The sequence below is a fragment of the Tripterygium wilfordii genome, chromosome 19 (genome assembly GCF_013401445.1).
Source record: "Tripterygium wilfordii isolate XIE 37 chromosome 19, ASM1340144v1, whole genome shotgun sequence".
In the NCBI taxonomy this organism is placed as follows: Eukaryota; Viridiplantae; Streptophyta; class Magnoliopsida; order Celastrales; family Celastraceae; genus Tripterygium; species Tripterygium wilfordii.
In genome coordinates this window covers 331,388-353,453 of record NC_052250.1, presented here as the reverse complement: position 1 = coordinate 353,453, position 22,066 = coordinate 331,388, and the positions used below count along the sequence as shown (strand labels likewise).

At 37.4% G+C, this 22,066-nt stretch overlaps 6 protein-coding genes across 8 annotated transcripts; 5 read left to right on the top strand and 1 right to left on the bottom strand.

Moving 5' to 3' along the window:
- The first annotated feature begins 97 nt into the window (after window positions 1–97).
- On the top strand, window positions 98–3,034 carry LOC119985948 (ABC transporter G family member 26-like). The gene is made up of 9 exons (XM_038830440.1): window positions 98–373; window positions 491–783; window positions 859–1,014; window positions 1,088–1,271; window positions 1,369–1,650; window positions 1,726–2,010; window positions 2,108–2,392; window positions 2,476–2,583; window positions 2,715–3,034. The coding sequence occupies exons 1-9, from the start codon at window positions 167–169 to the stop codon at window positions 2,982–2,984; spliced, it is 2,070 nt and encodes a 689-aa protein (XP_038686368.1). The 5' UTR covers window positions 98–166; the 3' UTR covers window positions 2,985–3,034.
- A 726-nt stretch (window positions 3,035–3,760) lies between these two features.
- Window positions 3,761–6,357, top strand: LOC119985677. 2 transcript variants are annotated; one of them, XM_038829997.1, is made up of 3 exons: window positions 3,761–4,158; window positions 4,236–5,820; window positions 5,992–6,357. In XM_038829997.1, the coding sequence occupies exons 1-3, from the start codon at window positions 4,079–4,081 to the stop codon at window positions 6,085–6,087; spliced, it is 1,761 nt and encodes a 586-aa protein (XP_038685925.1). In that variant the 5' UTR covers window positions 3,761–4,078; the 3' UTR covers window positions 6,088–6,357. The 2 variants fall into 2 exon arrangements, with proteins under 2 accessions (XP_038685925.1, XP_038685924.1); XM_038829996.1 differs by having other exon boundaries at window positions 3,761–5,820.
- Window positions 6,358–6,518: 161 nt separating this feature from the next.
- LOC119985678 (protein CWC15 homolog) lies at window positions 6,519–9,500 on the bottom strand. Its single transcript, XM_038829998.1, has 8 exons — window positions 9,348–9,500; window positions 8,988–9,149; window positions 8,097–8,203; window positions 7,939–7,980; window positions 7,776–7,860; window positions 7,313–7,400; window positions 6,999–7,099; window positions 6,519–6,894 (listed from the first exon to the last, which is right to left on the bottom strand). Exons 2-8 carry the CDS (start codon window positions 9,116–9,118, stop codon window positions 6,771–6,773), a joined length of 678 nt encoding a protein of 225 aa, XP_038685926.1. The 5' UTR covers window positions 9,119–9,149; window positions 9,348–9,500; the 3' UTR covers window positions 6,519–6,770.
- A 2,077-nt stretch (window positions 9,501–11,577) lies between these two features.
- LOC119986263 (E3 ubiquitin-protein ligase At4g11680-like) lies at window positions 11,578–13,793 on the top strand. Its single transcript, XM_038830839.1, has 3 exons — window positions 11,578–12,689; window positions 12,939–13,311; window positions 13,430–13,793. Exons 1-3 carry the CDS (start codon window positions 12,211–12,213, stop codon window positions 13,574–13,576), a joined length of 999 nt encoding a protein of 332 aa, XP_038686767.1. The 5' UTR covers window positions 11,578–12,210; the 3' UTR covers window positions 13,577–13,793.
- A 681-nt stretch (window positions 13,794–14,474) lies between these two features.
- Window positions 14,475–18,282, top strand: LOC119986262 (farnesyl pyrophosphate synthase). Of its 2 annotated transcripts, none has more exons than XM_038830837.1 (12): window positions 14,475–14,747; window positions 15,619–15,643; window positions 15,830–15,945; window positions 16,069–16,155; window positions 16,259–16,375; window positions 16,455–16,543; window positions 16,646–16,697; window positions 17,002–17,097; window positions 17,359–17,401; window positions 17,500–17,591; window positions 17,680–17,751; window positions 17,924–18,282. In XM_038830837.1, the coding sequence occupies exons 1-12, from the start codon at window positions 14,508–14,510 to the stop codon at window positions 18,050–18,052; spliced, it is 1,158 nt and encodes a 385-aa protein (XP_038686765.1). In that variant the 5' UTR covers window positions 14,475–14,507; the 3' UTR covers window positions 18,053–18,282. The 2 variants fall into 2 exon arrangements, with proteins under 2 accessions (XP_038686765.1, XP_038686766.1); XM_038830838.1 differs by having other exon boundaries at window positions 14,612–14,747; window positions 15,830–15,928.
- A 2,765-nt stretch (window positions 18,283–21,047) lies between these two features.
- Window positions 21,048–21,687, top strand: LOC119985059. The gene is made up of 2 exons (XM_038829220.1): window positions 21,048–21,180; window positions 21,271–21,687. Exon 2 carries the CDS (start codon window positions 21,273–21,275, stop codon window positions 21,642–21,644), a length of 372 nt encoding a protein of 123 aa, XP_038685148.1. The 5' UTR covers window positions 21,048–21,180; window positions 21,271–21,272; the 3' UTR covers window positions 21,645–21,687.
- Window positions 21,688–22,066: the final 379 nt, after the last annotated feature.

Below are 22,066 nucleotides of genomic sequence, written 5' to 3'. Positions count from 1 at the left end.
AGGCGCTGAAAGCATGTATGTGCTTATTTTCATATATATATATATAGGCAAGCTTTTAGTTTGGTACAGTTGATTCACTTATATATTGCAGATTTTGAGGTAAACCCACGTTTAAAGTTAGAGACTTGTAATTCTTGTTTTGGGAAAGTATTGGGTGTGAAAGAAGATGGAAATAGAAAGAGTGAATGAGATTGAAGACATGACATTGTCTCTTCCAACAATGGAGTCTATGCAATTTGCAGGAAGCACTGGTTTTGGTCCCAACATTGAGTTCATGTCTCAAGCTTACCTCAGAAACAGATTCTCAGAGATTGACATAGAAGATGATTCCTCAAACATGAACAAAGATCACCCTCTTCCCATATTTCTCAAGGTACATAGCCAGCAATCCATCATTCTCCTTCATTGCTTATATAAAATGTTCAAAATCCCCATTTGTGCCTTCAATGAGGAATCTTTACATATGCATGCTTTGCTATTGATAATGCAGTTTGAAGATGTGGAGTATAAGGTGAGAAATAGCCAAGCTTCCTCTATAAACCCAGTGAAGGCAGTGGTTTCAAACGTAGCTTCACAGCTGAACTTGGAGCAAGACAATTACAAGCACATTTTGAAGGGTATAACAGGAAGCATTGGCCCCGGTGAAATCCTCGCACTGATGGGCCCTTCCGGTAGTGGTAAAACGACCTTATTGAAGATCATAGGAGGGAGATTGACAGATAGTAATGTTAAAGGAAATGTAACTTACAATGACATCACATATATTCCATCTCTTAAGAGAAGGTTTGCCAACTGTTTGATAAAAAGCTTCTGAAGATTCTTGTATTCAATCTTATAATTAACTTTTAAACCATGCAGGATTGGATTTGTGACACAAGAAGATGTGCTATTCCCACAGCTTACAGTGGAAGAAACCTTGGTTTTCGCTGCGTTTTTGAGGCTTCCGGGGAACATGAGCCGCAAGCAGAAGTACGCCAGAGTGGAGATGATTGTGAAAGAGTTAGGCCTTGAAAGGTATATATGGGAAAGTGAACTACAGCAGATTCTTTCGAGTCTCATTTAAGTAATGATTTTGAATACTTTTCAGATGTCGTCACACAAGAGTGGGAGGAGGGTTCGTTAAGGGAATATCGGGAGGGGAACGAAAGAGAACTAGTATTGGTTATGAAATTCTTGTTGATCCTTCATTGTTGTTGCTTGATGAACCAACTTCTGGCCTTGATTCTACATCGGCTAATAAACTTCTCCAAATTCTTCAAGGAGTAGCCAAGGTGTTAGTGCTACCATAATTAAGTGAATGTGATTTGAATTCTCTTTCTCTTTTATGCATAGCAAGTGTTATAAGGATTGCATTTTGGTCGATTTCAGGCCGGAAGGACTGTAATCACAACGATACACCAGCCTTCAAGCAGAATGTTTCACACTTTTCACAAATTATTGCTGATATCAGAAGGGTACCCTGTGTACTATGGAAAGGCTAGAGAGTCCATCGAGTACTTTTCTTCATTGGGGTTCATCCCAGAAATTTCCATGAATCCTGCAGAGCTCCTTCTTGATTTAGCGACCGGACAAGTGAAGGACATAAGTATTCCTGATGATATATTAGCAGCACAAGGGACCGGTCTTGATTCTGAGAAGACAGTAATCAAGGTAAGATAGAACTTTTGCAAAACTTTATAAACTTTATTTTCCTTCTGTTAGACTTGTGTTTCTGTATCATATCAGTATCTGCAACTCAAGTACAAGACCAAGTTGGAACCAAAAGAAAAAGAAGAGCATCATCGGAACACGAAAGCCCCAGAGCATCTTCAATTGGCAATTCAAGTTAAGAAAGACTGGACATTAACTTGGTGGAATCAATTCTCAATACTCTACAAGAGAACATTCAGGGAAAGATATAGAGACTATTTTGACAAACTAAGATTAGTTCAAGCTCTTGGAGTTGCTGTCCTGTTAGGCCTTCTTTGGTGGAAATCACAAATTGCAACTGAGGCTCAACTAAGAGATCAGGTAACCTTGCATAACACAATTCATATCTTCCACTCACAGGAATACAAGAGTAAATTGATACTTTTTGCCTATGCTGAACAAAAACCTTTCATTTCAGGTTGGATTACTTTTCTATATCTGCATTTTCTGGACATCTGCATCAATCTTTGGAGCGGTATATGTATTCCCGTTCGAAAAGATCTATCTAGTGAAAGAAAGGAAAGCAGACATGTACCGGCTAAGCGTGTATTATATTTGCAGCACTCTCAGTGACATGGTTGCTCATGTGTTCTACCCTTCATTATTCATGGTCATAGTCTACTTCATGGCTGGTTTTAAGAGGACAGTCCCTTGTTTCTTCTTGACACTCATTGCCATACTATTGATAGCTATCACAAGCCAAGTAAGTAGTAATGCAAACCCTAATTTGGCTTTTCTTCCCCCATTTTGGTATGACATTTTGAATCAATCTGTTATGATTAATAGGGAGCTGGAGAACTGTTAGGAGCTGCAGCTTTGAGTATCAAAAGAGCTGGCATGATTGCATCTTTGATACTGATGCTGTTTCTCCTCACAGGAGGTTACTATGTCCAGGTAACCTATTAGAACTCCACAGTTAAAAGTGCTTGGGCTGCTCGGAACATGATCAGCTCTAGCTTCTAGTTTCGATCCTAAAGACGGACTAAAATGGGTTTTACTCACTTCTTTTCTTTTCTTTTTTGCAGCATATACCAAAATTCATGCAGTGGTTGAAGTACTTGTCATTCATGTACTATGGATTTAGACTGCTATTGAAAGTGCAATACTCAGGAGAAGAGTACTATGAGTGTGAAAGCCATGGTGGTTGCAGAACACTGCAGAGTTCTCCTTCCTTTGACACTGTGAACTTGAAGGGTGGATTGCAAGAAGTCTGGGTTTTGCTAGCAATGGCTCTGGGGTTTCGCTTGTGTGCTTACTTTGCCCTTAAAAGGAGAATCAATGTATGCCATCTTTGAAAGATTTGGACAAAGATCTCACATTTGATAATGTCAAATTATGAGTAGTGCTTAAAGAGACAAACTTGTTCAATGATTGAATTCTCCTATGGTTATGATGAGAAGCATTTCCATCATATACCATCCATGACCCTTTATTTTTCTCAAAAGTGACAAACTTGTTCAATGATCGCATTCTCCTGTATGGTCAATAATGATGACTAAAATTAGTCAATAAATATCAAATGAAATTATGAAACAATTAACTATCAATTATCAAATATTAATTTCTAGCTGAATTATACTTATATTAAAAACAAGTGAGATGTCCTTGTCATTTGAGAGAGACATGAATGCAAAGGACTTCTTTTCATAAAGATAATCAACTTTTTTGGTTACTCTATGCTTTTTAGAAAATAAACCCCCTCTCGTTTATGTGTATATCGAATGAGAAGGGGTCAACAATTTCGGTTGATTTCAACAAGGGAGAGAGCACTATCTGTATTCTCACGTCGGATTGACATAATTTAATGGAGTTGTACATATATAAAGGTTCAACTCCTCTCATACAGGGACAAAAATTTCAGAGACGTCCAAGAAGAATAAATGCATTTGAACCTTTGATCGAGTAAGGTTATATCAGGTTAATGTGTTTGGGCGAAATTAAACTAAAATACAAAAAGTAACAAACATATATAGCCAAACTGACATGATGATTCCATTGGTGTGCATAAACATCTACCAAAAGAGAAATTGATTTGGCTTGGTACATGAAAAAATATAGAGTGGTGAAAGTGAAATGTAGAAAGAAGAAATGTGTGACTGACACAGAAATCTACACAAAAAAAGTCACATTCAGACATTCACTGTCTAATAAATAAAATCTTCTAACAGTTCTCTTCTTCTCTGACATTGCAACAGGCCATAAAATCCAATCCAAACCCAAAAAGATTGGTCTTTTGTCTTCGACGCTCTCTCTTTCTCTCCCTCTATTTCTGTCTATCTATTTATAGAAATGGCTTTAGTCCGATACGGGGACAAAGATTCAAAGCCGGACTCCTCGTCTCTTCCTTGGCAAGATATGTTCAGATCGGCTTCAATTCGTAAACCCACAAATGCGCAGCCGGCGGCGTCACGGGAGCCGGCGAATTCCGAGGACCCAGATCGTAAAGATGCCATTTCAGGGGATCCCCAGGTACGACTTGCGCTATATATAGCCATGGCTCATGCTGGGCTTGCGTTTAGTATCTTCACTGTGTACATGATATGCAGGCTATTGCAAGGGTATTTAAGGCCAATTCAATGGGCTATCTTGTGTTCTATCCCCTTAAGAGGGATACAGCAGACCCTTGTGGGTTTTTGGAGTGAGCCTTTGAAATTGGGACTCACGGAGACAGTACTTGCAGGTCCTGTTGCTATTTTCAAGGTTTTTGTGGGCACTATTGTTGATATTAAGGGTATTTTTGTTAAGGTGTTTGTGAAAAGGTCAAAGAGAAATCGTTCTGGTTCAAGGCCCAATCGAAGTGCGTTTTGGAGATTGCTTAGGTGGTTGTTGTCATTTGGTGTGTTTCTGATTGCATATGAGAGAATTGGGGGTGCAGGGTCATTGTTGATTCTTGGGTTAGGGTTCCTATGTAGTTTTAAAAATGTGGATTCTACCCTGGATGCTGTGTCCTCTTTCAGAAGCCACAGCTTTAGACGTAGTGCAATTAGCGCCTTCTTCACTAGAGGGATATTAAAAAGATTGAAAACCATTGTGGCTATTGGGTTGATTGTTGCCATGATTGTAGGGTTTCTGACAGGAGTGATAGTTTTCTCATATAAGATTGGAGTGGAGGGCAAAGATGCAGTTATTTCTTTGAAATCACATGTGGAGGAGAGTAATTACACGGAAAAGCTTGGGGTTAAGCAATGGATAAATGAGAATGATGTCCCTGGAATGGTCGATAGGTATACTACACAAATCTATGAAACGGTGTCTGTGCAAATTGATAGTTTGGCGATTCAGTATAATATGACTGAGTTTGTGACTGGAATTAAGCAGTTTGTGGTTAACTCACCGGTTAATTCATCACATCAATCAACAGCCTTGGTTCAGCCGTCTCCTTACACAGAGAAACTATTAAGCATAAATAAGCGAGTTCGTAATCGGGAATGGGGACAGATTTATACAGAACTGAATGAACTTTTGAGTGAATTAATTATTACCCGGGAGGATTTGGTGGAGAAAGCAAAGGGGTTTGCTCTTAAAGGGATGGATGTGTCGCAACGTGTATTTGCTAGCAGTGCATCTCTTTTAGGTGGCAGTGCAAAACTCATGTTCTCCATTGGCAGTTCCATCATCTCTGGTGCAGCCGGGGTTTTCAATTTTGTGTCTCAGTCAATGGTGTTCTTCTGGCTTTTGTATTATCTTATCACTTCAGAGTCTGGTGGTGTCACAGAACAAGTGATGTGTATGCTTCCTATATCAAACTCAGCAAGAATTAGATGTGTTGAAGTTCTTGATAATGCTATCTCAGGTTGTCTTTTGGCTACAGCTGAGATTGCATTTTTCCAGGGATGCCTCACATGGCTTTTGTTTAGATTGTGCAAAATACATTTCTTGTACATGTCAACTATTCTCGCATTCCTCAGCCCTCTGTTCCCAATCTTTCCAACTTGGTTTTCAACAATTCCAGCTGCTGCTCAGTTGTTGCTGGAAGGTAGATACATAATGGCTGCAAGCTTGTCTGTAATCCAACTTGTGCTTATCGATTATGGGGCAACTGAAATTCAGGAGGATATACCCGGTTATAATGAATATCTTACGGGGCTTAGCATCATTGGTGGAATGACATTGTTCTCCTCTGCACTTGAGGTAAGTCATAGAGACCCATTTCCTATTTACTTCATGAGAATTTCTCCCATTTTACTTTGCCGTCTTAAGTCATAGAGTTTGGCAACAATGAACTGTATCTCTCCCCCCTTCAACTTAGTGCATTTCTTGGTATGGTATTTTCTTTGGTTGCATAACCTTGTTATTCTACAGGGAGCTCTCATGGGTCCTTTGATAACTACAGTCATCATCGCTCTGAAGGACTTGTATGCTGAATTTGTACTAGAAGAACCAAAGAAAAGTGATTAGGCGAATGCAGCTTTGGCCCATGTCATTTGCCATCCATTGTTTGAAACAGTGTGGTGATTTCATGTACATTGGTTTTGACTTCTGTCTGCTTGGGACGAATTACAGACATGTCGCTGCGAGCACATAATTCTTTGGGCACTCCGTTTCTACTCCAGTTTTTGCCATCCATTGTATGCTTATTCATTTCAAGTGTTGCACTTAAATTCGTTGTATAGGAGTTTGTTTGTCTGTTTTGAAGGAAAGAAAATGCAGTTCATTGTACTTTCTCCAGTCTTTGGCAATGTTGTGAAAGAAAAGTGCACATTGTTTGTGTTTTTCATGTAAGAATTCAAGAATTCAGATGTTTGTTTTTTGAGAACCTGCCAATCCTTTTCCCATCATACACATGGAGTATGTCGGACAACATTCTACACAAATTGGCAGAAAGAAGCTAACCAGAATCAAGGTGATGCAGTCAACTCAGCACACAATATAAACTGAATGAAGCAAACCAGGGGTTTCTCTGCTTCTAGAGCAGCACGTCACAAGACAACAAAATACGGCCATTCATTAGCCAGTGAAGAGTGAAGACTTAGATATGTATTATACATAAAATGTTTTTTAACTTCCAAGCCAGAATCCCCTGTCCACACCCTTTGACAAGTCATTGCTACCGGGGATTTTCCCACCTTCACCTTTGTAAGTTATTTCATGTATTTCTGGAGGAACTTCCGGTGAAAGTCACTTCGTATGGTGTCATTGATAAAGCGCTTGGGAGTTTTGGTTTCACCTCGAGCCTGGTTCTTGAAGACCACATCATCATCCCACCTGAGCGAGGAAAGGAAGAATTGGGACATGAATATCCAGAAACTTGCATAACAATTAACCTTGCATAGACCGTTAGTGGGAACTTAGATCATAGAGCTACTTACCTCCTCTTTACGTTAAACGAGGTTGCACTATTTATCAGTGGGTTTCCTCGAAGAACCTCTGCCTCCTTGGCTTTTAGCTGTTCCTCCATCTGCTCTTTTTCCTGCAGAAGCATAAAAAGCACATTATCAATTACAAGAACGTGTTATGAAAGGTTTCTTCATACATTTATAGGTTGACAGCTTGCTAAGTGCTTGACAAAGATAGTAAACAGTACAGAATGACAAATGGCGCAATATGATTTCTTGATAGTGTATCAAACTTCCACCAACAGCTACACAGAGCATAAGGCATTCCTAAATTAAATAAAACTTACCCTCCGGGCTTTTTCCTCTGCCCTTTCCTTCTTGATTTGTTCAAGCTCAGCCAGAAGAGCTTCTGTGTCATCCTCGTCGTCGTCGTCACTGAGAGGAATGGAAAAAAAAGGGGGGGCGTCAACAGATGAAACTGTGAGCCAAAAAGCGAGATCATTCCAACCGGAAAAACATAAATTACAGGGGTAAAGTAATAAAGCAAAAGATAAAAAAGAACTTTCAATCTTAATGACGCTTTCAATAAAAATATGGCTTCATACTACATATCAAAAGATAACCAGAAATGGTTTTTAGTATTCTTCCACACATAAATCAATCATACTAACACCATATAGTAAAGCATGCTCTCAACACCAACACATAGATATTAAAATAAAATGGTTCCATTAAGAAATTTCCTTAATTGAAGCATGCAAGAAAGTCAGTGCCGTGTATAATTTAGAAACATCTGCCAAGTGTAACAACCTCTCGTCACTATTGACTTCAACATCAGAATCATCAGCATCCACACTTCGTGGAACAATGCGGTCTTCAGAATCCCTCTTTGTTCCTACACAGTAACTCAACAAGTTAGTAACGTAAAGAACCAATTATCCCATATCTGACTTGGAAGACTTAGTAAGTTCACCTTCCAATAAAAGATGATTTGCTTTCCTACGATCTCTGTCATCTGCACCAACAAACCGCTCGAGTAAATTAGAGACAAGCCAATATAAAGTAGCAACAAACAGGACAAAAATTTTATCAATTTAGTACACGATAATTAGAGCTTCTTAAAAAAAATACCATCATAGGACTTATTTTTCGAGGAGAAGTGCCTGCGTTCACGCTCTTCAAGCTCATCACGAAGATTTCTCTTCTGCACTTCATCATGGCTATCTTGTCCTTCTCTCCTGCAGTGTAATCACTGAATAAGACTAAACGGTTCCCATGCTGACATCTAAAGAATACACGATGCGAACTCAAACGGGAAGAATACTTTTTTACTTTTAGTTTGTTTGTTTCTTCTTCTTCCTCCTTTTCTTCCCGCTTTTTTTTGGTGATAAAACCACAAGTACACTCACAGGTAGCAATAAGAGCATCCCAAATTTTAAAAAAAAAAAAAAAAACCAATTTACACGGATATACAAGTGACAGACTCAATGACATTTAAAAGAACAATTTCACCTAGATTATTAAGATTTCCATGGCAAAAACAAAGAGAGTGAAACCAACCAAGTACCACAAAAGAAAAACAAGTGAGGAAAGACTAAACATACAGATAATAAAATATTGGAGTACTAGTTTAGGGGCCAGAAAGTTCTGTGCCTAATTCCAAATTCAACTTTTTTGCTCTCTCTTAAGTTGGAATGAGACGCATCAGTATCTCTCCTTTTACCTTCTTCAGAGGTCAGGATGCCCTTTCCATTCATTTTTCAAGGGCCATATTTGCTATATCTTGTATATTTTTGCATTCTCTTGTGCAATTTACTTTAACATATACAATGCAAGTCCGGCTAACTCAAACAATTTATGGAATCTAATACTCATCTTCAAACCAAAACACAACCTTCAAAATTCAAATAACATAAAACACATCCATTGGAAACAAACTCAAATAAATAACAACATGAAGCTCGTTTATCCAACCAAAGATCACACAGGCACATCCACATACTCTTCACCATATTAACTGACCTGGGTTTTAGAGTGGTATGAGCTGCAAGGTCCCTCGATGAATACTTCTGTGACGGGCCAAAAATCCGAGTACCTCCCTGTTCGTTGCCGCCTTTAGCTGGTGCCCATGTAGGTCTAGCTGCAGTCGTCATTGCTTCTTTTCACAGTATCCCTTAATATTACCTAAAAATACAAACAGCCAATAAAAACCCTAATAGCAGAAGAAACCCCCAGTATATAGCCAAGAAAACCCTAATTCACAATCAAGATTCATTCTTTGATCAAATATATATGGCATCAACAAACGAAGCAGATTCAAGCACCGATTCTACAAAACAATGAACAATTGACCAAATTCAGGACGCAAAATTGGATACATACCCGTAAAAGAGAGCTCCTGAGAAGAAATCGAAACAATTGTGGACGAAGAGATTTGGTTCTCTCTCTTTAGACTTCGACGATTTCTAGCAAACAAAAAGAGAGAGAGAGGCCCACTAAACCGACAAAAGAGGAAAGGGCTTTTGGGGCCTAGAGAGGCCTTGATGAAGGTAGTTATGGGCTTGAAGGCCCAGATGATGGTGGATTTGTGCTGGTTTGGGGTTAAAGCTAAGGCCCAGGTAAAGGTGATTTAGGATGGAGATTCGTCAAACTTCTAGGGTTGACAAATTTACTCCAATCTAGTGCAAAGTTTGGAATTTTACATGGAGAAATCCAACTCGATCTCGAGATTGAGTGAATATCATAAAACTTGGGTTTTACATTGATAAAGTACAATTTTGGAACTAAGGACTTTGTTGTGTTCATAAAATAACTTATTGACCAATAGCAAACAAAATTAAGAAAACAAAAAGGTGTTCATTGCTTGTGTTTTGATTATAATTCTAGAAATTTTAGGTAAGCAATAAATAACCCATATGAAGTACAAAACAAACTAAACTATCAATATCCTTTCAAAGCTATAAAAAAATTGTTGATATGAAAGCAACACAATCAAAAAATCAATTAAATCAATTTTTTTGTTGTTGAAATTATTGGAAAACTTGGTAGTTCATTTATTTATTGGGTACTCGTTTTTTGCTTGTTGAGTGCACACAAAGGTTAACCCTCCCTTTCCTTAATTCTTGTTAATTAAGTGAAATCAATTGAATTTAAGATTTGTCAAAACCTACACATCATATGTTGAGTAAAAAACATGTCAAAGTTTCCAGCCTTCCAGGTACATATATTGCTAAATATATATATATATATATACACACACACACGCGCACACACATATATATATATCATGAGATGATGAGAATATGACATTTTTCGAACACATGACATGGTGGGTCTAAGAAATCAACATGTTGCAGAGAATTACTGGCTAAGATAAATGGTCAAATTTCAGTCAAAGAAGGAAGATTTGAAGTCTCATTTCACATTTTTCATTAATATAATAAGCTATATATATAATAAACAATCTCTATTGTTGTAGATATATATAAGGTGTGAGATCATCTATCTTGTCCATTGTCCAACTCATGCAACTTTGAAATTTCCAAGCATCTTCGATTTGACATATATCACTTTCCATACATAATTTGAGATCAATAAATTTCTTCGTCTAAAGCTTATGCAATTAATCAACCATATATATCCAATAAATTTAAGGATTTTGTTCAAATGCATAAATATTATCAAATGCATAATTTGGATAGTTTTTTTTTGTTCAAATGCATAATTTGTCTCAATATTATCAAAGTGGGTTTCTTTTATAGTTTTGTCTTCTATAGTAATTTTGCTTGTTTGGGAAATAACTCATGATGGTGTGTTTATTATAAAAAACTTGAATTCTTAATTTGATTGCAATATAAATAAAAAAGATGCTGACCCTATAAGAAGGTTGAAGAAGGTATCTTTAATTAAATGTAATAGATTAATCTTTGAAAATAAATAAAAGGTAGGAGGATATTGTCAACATCTAGCTTAGCTTAGAATGATCTTAATCAAATCATACTTAAAATTTCATAGTTTCATTATTTGAATTAGGTATGGGTGTGAGCTCTGGTCATCAGGCTGCCGCATAGAAATTTCTCACATGATACATAGTAAATTAGGTCAAAAGTCAACGCATAGTCACAAGAGTATTGTTCTTAGTGATAATTGATCTCAAGATCTCTCGAATCCATACGATTTATTCCCAGAAAGATTCACGGATATCACTCAAATGGTTACAACAAACACATCTCTTATTGGGTCTTGAATGTTTTGATGATTTTTCTAAGTTTAAGCCTTAAGAGGGGTAGATATGTCTGTTTGTCCACAATATCCATACGACACACAAAGAGGGACATGGCTTTTCTGTGACATGGTTTTGACAAGAAATGTACAAACTGCTGGTTGGGATTAGGTGGCCAACCAAACAATACCCGCCTGATTTCAAAACACCTCTTCATTTTTATTTATGAATTGTTGTTATTATTACTATTAAACAAGTATTTTTGCATACTTAATTATCAAATAATCTCTTTGCCTCTTTTCCAATTTAAATCCAAGTGATGTTAACTTGACTTCTTATATATACAAAATATATATTATAAAATCTTTACTTTGATCCTAATTTTCATTTGAGAATAGACAGAGAGGGAGAGGGAGAGGGAGAGGGAGATTTGCAGTTGAAGAAGCAGTTGAGGGTTTCCCAGTTTTGCTTCTATAATAAACAAAAACCTGAAGGAAGTTAGGGTAGCAGTTGGCTTCCCTTCACACCATCTGAGACTCTTGGAATCAAAGCAATCCCCTTTTGCGGTTTGATTCTTGTTCACCATCTGATACCCAAACCTCACCTTCCTGTCTCATTCATTCAATAGTTTGCTTCCTATTGGGGCTCTATCCATAAGTACCCGTTAGAGGTTTTCAAATTTTGTCATATGGTGTGGTGGTTTCAGGTGTGAATTATTTCTCAAAGTTTGAGTTTGATTTTTGGTTTTTATTAAACAGTTGGGGTTTTGATGATTTATAGTATAGTTGTTCAGTTGAGGGAGTATTCTTGAAGTTGTGAGCTTTTTACAAGCTGAGAGGTATATAAAGCTTCACTATTCAATACTTGGCCACAGCCGCCACTCCTTCTAGGTGTTTGCATATATGCTTAGCCCAAATGAATTTTCATGAGTATCTACGGCTTTCAATCAAAACCCGGTTCATGCTATCATAAAGACTCTTTGAAAGCTTGAATCTTGCTTGGTTGTATACAAATTTTGTGCCAATGAATACCCGGTACTTTTCCTCGCCAGATACCTTGTGTAATTCAAGTTATGCAGTTTCATCAAATTCTTCAGGAGAAGAAGATCCTATGGTTTTAGAGGCACAAAATAGTCCTCCCCGTGCCCCGCCTTCTTCATTCTTGATAAGATTGGCGATGAGGGTGTCTAGAGCAAGGTGGTTCACCTTCTTAAGGAGGGTTTTCCACTACCAGAATGGATCAAGATCCGATCTTGGGTCCAACCCTTTCAATTCCAGTACATGGATGATGCTTGAATTGATAGCTTTAGTTGTTCAAATAAGCATCACAACCTTCACCGTCGCCATTTCCAAGAGGGAACAGCCTGTTTGGCCTATGAGAATTTGGATTGTTGGTTATGATATTGGCTGTGTCCTTAGTCTGCTGCTGCTCTATGGACGTTACCAGCAACTTTATGTACCACAAGCTGATTTGGAGCAACAGAGAATCAGTGAAGAATCAAGGTACCCTGCCCTTTATTGTCTTAGGGAATCATTTTGTCATAATGTCAGCTTAACTTTCATACTTTGCCATTGAAAAAGTAGAAACTATACTTTGTCTTATACTCTTTTAATCATTGAATGACTCAATAGTTCTACAATCCCAAGTTATAATAAGGACCATATAAGAAGTTTGTTATGTGTCTTATGACCCACAAAAGGATAGAAACCTTAAGACAAACTTCTGATCTTATCAATGGAAATTATTTGTAGGAATTCACATTTGATGAACAAATGCCGGACCTCGTTGGAGCTTTTCTTTGCTATATGGTTTGTCATGGGTAACGTCTGGGTGTTTGATTCTCGCTTTGGATCATACAATCGAGCTCCAAAACTTCATGTGCTTTGCATGTCTCTGCTTGCTTGGAACACTCTCTGCTACTCATTCCCATTTCTGTTGTTTCTACTGCTATGTTGTTGTGTGCCACTCATTAGCAGCTTCCTTGGTTACAACATGAACCTGGGTTCTGCTGAAAGAGGAGCTTCCGAAGATCAGATTTCCGGGCTACCCAGTTGGAGATACACAGAAGTTAACACCAAGTTAGAGCTTGACAATGATATTGGCTCCAGTTCCACTGATGATCCAGTAAGTTAATAAACTAAAGATGAAACCCAATTCAGATCACAATTTTCAAAAAAGAAGAAAACTTTCAATGGGGCTAATTAGTCTTTGTTGTATTGTTTTCTTGTGTTGGAATTGACAGGAGTGCTGTATTTGCCTGGCCAAGTACAGAGAAAAGGAAGAAGTCAGGCAGTTGCCATGCTCTCATATATTTCACCTCAAATGTGTGGATCAATGGCTCAAAATCATTTCTTGCTGTCCACTCTGTAAACAGGAATTGGAGAGATAGAAAGTCAATACCAACAAATAAGAAAAGGCTACACAGTTTTTTATTTACATTTTTTTCCCTTTTCAATATGGTGTGATTCTTGTGTACTTTTACTAGGTTCACTAGAGTGAGCTGTATTAGATTGTACAGTTGATGCTCACCAGTGACCTAAACTATACCAAAATGTACCATCTTTGAGTTTATAATTATACATGCATCAGAGGAGAATGTTGTCAACGTAAGGGGAGCAAAGGTTGTGATTACTCTTTCACTGTCATAAATGTATGGAATACACTAAAGTAATACATAGCTATTTATTGCGTAGATTTGTTGTGCTGTTTCTTAGTATTTAGAAAAACCGTGTTAATGTGGTGGAACCTATTTATTGCGTAGATTTATTGGGTTTGGTGTTTTCTTGGGCTATACTGTGGGCAGTTAGTAGTTGTTTGAATTTTGAAGACACTCATACTGTTGAGTAACATTTTGACTTCCTCAGCAGCTTCCATGGACCCATTGTTGACGTAAATCTCAACAACCCAGTAGTGAAGATGGTGACAATAGCATTTTGAGTTTGAAGTTGTTCTCATACTGTTGAGTAACATTTTGACTTCCTCAGCAGCTTCCATGGACCCATTGTTGACGTAAATCTCAACAACCCAGTAGTGAAGATGGTGACAATAGCATTTTGAGTTTGAAGTTGTTCTTGAAATTTTGATGGAGGCTAATGCCAAAAGCAGTAGTCACGGACTCACAAAAGAAACAGCCAATTTTGTTAATCAAATGTATGATCTTTGACTCCACCCACTCTCTAGTCTCTCCAGTCTCCACTGACTCATGGAATTAGAGAATTGCATAAAAATTCCAAAAACTTGACTAATATTTGATTTTTTTGGAGGTTTTTCGATATATGTGCTAAATATTTGATTAATTTTTTTTGTCTTTACTGTTGAAAATGAGACTTCCGTATATGAGCAGACGTTTGATCACCATTCACCTCTCCAACGGTAGGCGTACCATAAATTTTCTGCCTCTCTCTTTCTCTATCCACACAGAGGAAAATAAGAAACCCGGAAAGGAAAAGATGAGCGACACAAAGTCCAAGTTCTTGGAAGCGTACTTTGTATTGAAATCTGAGCTTCTGCACGACCCTGCTTTCGAATTCACCGATGATTCTCGCAAATGGGTCGAGCGGGTATGGCTTCTACTACTTATTTTTGGGGTTTATTTGATGCAGAAGTCACATGGTTCATTTCTTTTTGTGTATGATTTGAATCTCTCTTCTCTTATGATCTTGCAGCTTGTTTACCTGTTTTTTTGTTTAGCATTTGCTTCAAAGCGGTTCAATTTTGTAGCTTTGCTTTCTGGGTTTTCAGATTGCACTGTCATTCATGGTTGCTTGTTGACACCCGGCTACCTGAAATGGCCCTTAAAAAATTGGGCTTTATTTGGGTGAAGGCTAAGGGAAGTTTTTTATTTTCAACTATATAGCTCAGGTAAAGTATAAACTATCGATACAGATCACAGATGACTATATCAGTGTGAAAGAAATGAAGATGAGGACTTTGATTATAAATTTGTAAGGATCTTATAGTGGATGATCCAAATCTAGAGACTGGTAATTATTATCAGTTTATAGAGGACGTTACAAGGCATAGAATGAAGTTTGTAGATGTATTCTGAGGTCAAATTTGATGTTTGACGGCAAAGAGAAAAACAACTCTCCTGCTTCCCTTGGGAATGCTAGGCATTGTTTTTGAACCTATCAAGGTTTGTGTGGATGTTAGAGCTATTTTCCTTGCCATGACTGAGGCTGCGTCTTGGGAAACCATTATATATGTGTGTGTGTTTGCTTAAATTAGACTTTGGTGCGAGCTTTTTCTTTCCCTGACTTGGTGATCAGAGCTTACAGGTGTACTATTTCACGGGGTAGTATAATCCATGACTTTGAGTTCTGTACCTTCCATTTTTTATGGCTGTAGAGTGCTCCATCTTTCTAGCAAATCTTGCAAAAAGTTATGAGTTCTGAACTTCTGATATATGAGTGTGAATCTTTTTCCTTGCAGATGCTGGATTACAATGTTCCTGGAGGTGAGGAAGATATCTTAGATCTTGTACTAATTAAGAAAACTTCTTTGATTTTTCATGAGCTCAGGTCCAATTGGGTTCCCTGTTTCCAGCCACTGAAGAAGAGGAACTGAATTTCATTGATGCAGTTTATGTGTAGACTTTTCTGCTTATTTTTGCCGATGCAAATACTTGTTATAATGTTTGCAGGAAAGCTCAACCGGGGACTCTCAGTCATTGACAGCTACAAGTTATTGAAAGAAGGGAAAGAATTGACTGATGATGAAATATTCCTTGCATCTGCTCTCGGTTGGTGCATTGAATGGGTGCAATCACAATCTACACCTTGTCAATTGTCATTTTCATTAAGCCTGGTTCTATTAAATACAAGAGTGACTATAGTGATTGTTGTACTTTGTTTTATGTGGGTCTTTATGTCAAATTTGCAGCTTCAAGCATATTTTCTTCTTCTCGATGATATCATGGATAACTCTCATACTCGCCGGGGTCAACCATGCTGGTTTAGACAGCCAAAGGTACGGGACTATGAAATTAATATAGTTCCTTTCAATATTTTGATGATTTATCTTTTTATTTTGCTGAATCTTGAAAAGAAACTTTATATGCTCTTTGTTGTAGATTGGAATGATTGCTGTAAATGACGGATTGATTCTTCGCAACCATATTCCCAGAGTTCTGAAGAAACATTTTGGAGGGAAACCTTATTATGTAGATCTACTTGATTTGTTCAATGAGGTAGGATTATCTTTGTGTGGATTGTAAGACTAGCCTGTTGATTATCATTATAGCACCAATCATCAATTATGCTGTGTAGGTGGAATTCCAAACTGCCTCCGGACAAATGATAGATCTAATCACCACACATGAAGGAGAAAAAGATCTATCAAAGTATTCTTTACCTCTGTAAGTGAGTGTAGATATTTGCGATGTCTAATGTTTCAATTCCCATCAAACTAATTTCTCTTTTGTTTTGTGACACGTCTCAGTTTCCTTCTTGTTTTGCAGTCACCATCGCATTGTTCAGTACAAAACTGCTTATTATTCGTTCTATCTTCCTGTAAGTGAAATCATATGCATTCATAAACTATTTTCTCAAACTAATTAACTTAAAGAAACTTTCTAGTGAAGTTATCTCTTGTAGTTGTCATGTTAACTCCCACACTGTATATAGTAATAAAAAGGCAGGCTCCCGGAGTGGGCGGTGTTGGGAATAGGTAGGGTGTATGCAGCCTTACCCCCACATAATATGTGGATAGGCTGTTTCTTGGAATTGAACCTGTGACCTCTAGGTTGCACCTCTGCTCTCAAAAGCTGCTTGATTATTTGTTATCGAGGTTATTAAAATCACTTTACACTTTCAGGTTGCATGTGCACTGCTTATGGCAGGTGAGAATCTTGACAATCATATTGAAGTGAAGAACATCCTTATTGAGATGGGAACCTATTTCCAAGTACAGGTACTAATAGTTGTGCATTAAATTTGTGACTTCTTTTTCTGATTGCTGAGAAATCAAAGTGAGAGAGTGCAAAAGGAAAGGCTTCTGATATTGTGGTGTTCCCGGGGGCCAATGTATGCGGTCTAAATAGGCTGTTTTGTATCTGGAGAGTGGAGTAACCTTAGCAGAGGTGTAGATGGATTGTTCCATTTGTGTCGACTTTGTCGAAACCAGACGATACTTGTTTCATCATTATGAACTGTGTGCAACTGTACTGTGCAGGATGACTACCTGGATTGTTTTGGTGATCCCGAAGTGATTGGAAAGCTAAACTTTTGGGATTATTTACCAGCTGGCATGTGGTAGCGCATTTGATTTCTCTTATTATATCATGCTGTGTAGTTACTTTCTCACGGTCTAATTAGGTTGGAACTGATATTGAAGATTTTAAGTGCTCGTGGTTGGTAGTGAAAGCGCTTGAACTTGCTAGTGAGGAGCAAAAACAATTGCTACATGTAAACAAGAGTCTTAATCTTCTATGGACTGCACTCTAGTATAATAATAGGAATTTGCCTTGCTTAAATTTCTGTACTTTGTTTCCAGGAAAACTACGGGAAAGCAGATCCTGCTTCTGTGGCTAAAGTTAAAGAACTTTATACATCCCTAGATCTTCAGGTCTGTTTCTTTGCATTGCATATCTGCTTAGGGTGAAATCTTCAACTTGGTGCCAGACTGAACTTATCACTAAAACGAGCAACTATCGCAAAGCTATACTCTTTAATGGAGACAAAAATGTTTTTCAACTTCAATTATTTGTTTGTAATTATTTTCATGGGTTATATTGTAGGGTGTATTTGCAGAGTATGAGAGGACAAGCTACGAGAACATAATTAAACGCATTGAAGCTCATTCGAGCAAGGCAGTGCAAGCAGTGTTGAAGTCCTTCCTGACGAAAATATACAAGCGGCAGAAGTAGGAACTTTTGACAACAAGAAAGTAGACTGAACATAATAAATAAATCTTCAGATCTTCTTAACCTAATATTACATCTATGTTTCTCTTTTGGATTCTGCCTGTAGCTTATGAGACATTTACATACTATTGGGCTCTCTTGCTATGGCTATACAGAGGGAACTTTTGCATATCGTAGTTGAATAATGCTATACAGGCGAATATGTGACCCAGTGATAGAGTTCACAGTTTTAATTCCTGGAACAAGCTCTCCATATATTATGACGCAGATTGAATTGGTTGACTGTTTATGAACTTTGGTTGAGCAAATTTCTTTGTAATTTTAGTTTCTCAGCTTAGCTTCTTGTACTGGGAAATTGAATTAAGAAAAAGTAGCTATTGAGAGAGCTAAAGGTAAAAACTTGAAGTTGAGGACGTTGCTGATCATAACATTGCAGAAACTTCACCTCTCTGTGTTCTACAAAACATCTCTCTTTACTCGCTGTGTTTTAACCTGCTCTCTCTCTTTCTCTCTCTCTCTTTCTAAATGGTTGCATAAGCTGCTCAAAAGTTGAATCGTTTGAATAGCATCGATTGCTATCCCAAAAATGGCGCTGAGAAACTCCTTGATGGCATTGGTGTCCTCAAGTTTCTTATCCTTACAGCGGCTAACAGAAACTGCAAAAATTTTGAACTTACTGTCAAAATATAACTCATCAGAACATAAAAGGGTGAACGTGGAACAAATAAGCTGCTTGTTTACTCTAGTAACTCCTTTGAGGAGTTCATTCTCCTTCTTCAGATTCGAGATTTCAATCTGCCGCTGTGCTTCTTGAGCCTAAGCAAAAGAGATCAAAAAGAATTATGATACCACTTAGTTTTATAATGTAGCAGATCGTTAAGAAAACATAATGAAACTTACCTGTTTTCTTGCTCTAGATCTTGCAGCTGATTCTCTGTTTTTGATCATTCGAAGCCGATGTTTCTCAGAATCAGGATTCTTTCTCAGCCTTCCCCCAGCTCTCCTCCCATAACCACTCTTTCTCTGGCCATTGCCAGTGCTAAGCCCTTGACCAAACTGATCATTGATTGCTACATTCTCACCGGCACAAGCATTCACATTCACAGCTTGAGCAAGCTGATGATTGATAATTGCATTCTCACCAGCATCAGCATTCACTTCATTAGCAACTGCATTAGCATTGCGATAAGGGCGGGGGCTTAGTGAGTTTCCAATGTTCAGATTGAACGCAAAGTTAGCGTGTTGGTTTGTGTCAGGGATATTGTGGTGATGATGGGGTTCTTGGGTTCCAATGCTTAGTGATAAAGCAGTCATGTCAGATGAGTTTGATTGAAACATGTTTTGAGGTTCTGCATCAAACAAACAGAAGCATGCATTAGAGATCAAAACTAAATGCATATATATCAGATCAACCAGAAACTATGACACTATAGAAGTACCTTATAGAGATCTCTTCTGACTAGCCATTCATGACCAGAAAGAAAAGACAAGATGCGCAGCAGAAGATGAATCAAACCAAATCCCATCTGTCCAACAGTTTTAAAACAAAGGACAGACAGATAGGGAAACAGTACTGTGACCAGTGTCAAAGATGGTGTCTCAGGAATCAACATGTAAGAAAGAGACCAACAAAAACAGACAAAACCCATATTTCACAAAATGGTTTCAATGTTGTAACTGATGGTTTCAAGTGTTGGAAAAAGCTTCAAACTGCTCCATATGAAGACAATTGGACATGTTAAACTATATGTTAGTGTTTCTTTTTCTTCTTTTTTCTGAATTTTGTTTTGACAAATGTGATCTGCCCATTGGAGGTTCTTCCTCCTCCTCTTCTTCTAAACATTGCAGAGGCATTCATATACAAAGAAGGTTTTTTTTACTTATTTATTATTACAGGGAAAGAGGATGGGGAGGTTCGAACTCGAGATATCTATGAGATACCACACACATGAGTGCCGTCTGAGCTACTTGTGGTTCTCATATACAAAGAAGTTGAAGTAACATATAGTGCATGAATGCATTAATAAACGATCTCAACAAGGATTTCATGTATATAGTAATATCTATGATCAACTAGAATTCACTAAACATGAATTGCTTATACAAGCAATATACCTTGGAAGAAGATAGTTAACAAGGACTGTATCTCCAAGAACTTCATTAGGAACTATTTATAGTCTTTAGAAAGGAGAAGACAAATAAAGTAAAATGTGTATATGCATCTTACTTTACAACTTTAGAAGGAAATGAATCTTAGAAAATATAGTAGGCAAATAAAATCTATTAATTAAGCAAGTTGATCTTAGCTGGACTTCATTAAGGTGTAGTTGGGCTCATTTCATAAATGAACTCTAAACTTGAGCCCAAAATCGATCCATTTAAAAACGATTTGAGTAATGGCCTTTTCAAGCTACTTTGAGTCTCCATAATAAACGAGTGCTAACTGAGTCTATAACTTGATTCTCTTTTATACTAGATAATCTAGTACCCTTATCCCTTAAGACAATCAATTCGGTTGTTGTGGTCTTCATTGGACCGTCCTCGAGCACCCTATCTATTTAAATCCCTAATCTCTATCCATACTAAACATCATTACAAGGAAAAAGACCTTGGACTTTATGTATCCTAATCGTCAAGAGATTAATTCTCATGTTTTCCTTACTAAGAATAATTTTAACCATATGTAAATATGTTTAATTAACTTAAAAGTTATATCATGATTCATACATGCACCCGCGCCACTAGTTGGAGTAGTAAGAATGATGTGTATCCCAGTGGTGAACAGGGTTCAATCTCCCTCCCCGTTTTGAAAAAAAAAATTGTATCAAAAGGAGCATGCATATATATATATATATATATGTATTCCATGATTAGAATAGAAATCTATTATTAAGGAAGAAAGAATGGCGCAAAAATCAGTGGCTATAAGTTGATCAAGTGTTAGCCACATATTTGCAACCACAAACAGAACCCATAACCAAAAATGAAACTAGTAATTAACTACCTGTGTTTGGTTTTTAATTATTCATCTTCCTAAAATGAAACTCTCTCTCTATTAATCTTTCATTGCAAGAACCAGAAAACTCAAATCTTCATTTGGGTTCCCTTGTCAATTCCTTTTGAATGATCAGGTACTTCAATCTCTTTGCTTGTTCATCAGGTAATGTAGTTTAAGCAATCAAATTATTGTTCATTCAGTGATATATGTATGTATATGCTAGCTATGGAAGCAAACATGGAGGAGGAGAAGAAACCATTGATATCAGTGCCTGCAATCAGTCTTGATTTGCTCAAAAAAGAGTCGACGATGCCACCGATATCGCCAAGATCTTCATCAATTCATGATGGTACTGGTGCTGCTGCACAGCAGATGGCAGGGATGATTAAGAGGAGTACATCATTGCATGTATCATCACCAAGAGGAGGCTCAGCCAAGGGAAGATCAAACTGCCTTTGCTCGCCCACGACCCATGCTGGCTCGTTCCGGTGCAGATACCATAGATTTTCTGTATCTGGAATGCAAAGGGGAGGTTCTGTTGGTTCCAATCTGTCAGAATTGGCAGCTAAGCAGCAATCCATAAGAGACTTGACTTAATTTCAATTTAATTAAGTTGATTAATTGTGTGATTATTTATTGTTAATCATATAGTACTCTTGATGGAAATATTAATTTGTTTTTTCTTGTTAATTTTGACGATTAATTATGTTGTATTTTATGAGAGCATAAGTTGTTCTCATTGAATTGTAAATTTATTCATTTGTTATGTTGTTGTTCATTGAATTGTAAATGTATATAGTTTCCAACTAGTGACAAGAACTTTATTGTTGTTTTAAAAGAATACAAATTATATATATATATATATATTATTTTCATTCACTTGAGGATAAGAGTGACAACCCCTTAGTGACGTTTAGTGGCGAATATTGTTGTCATGAATTCGATTTTCATTGTAAATAATACTCTTGTGGTCATACGTTGAATTTTGACCAAATTTGCTCAACGCGTGGACTTAATAG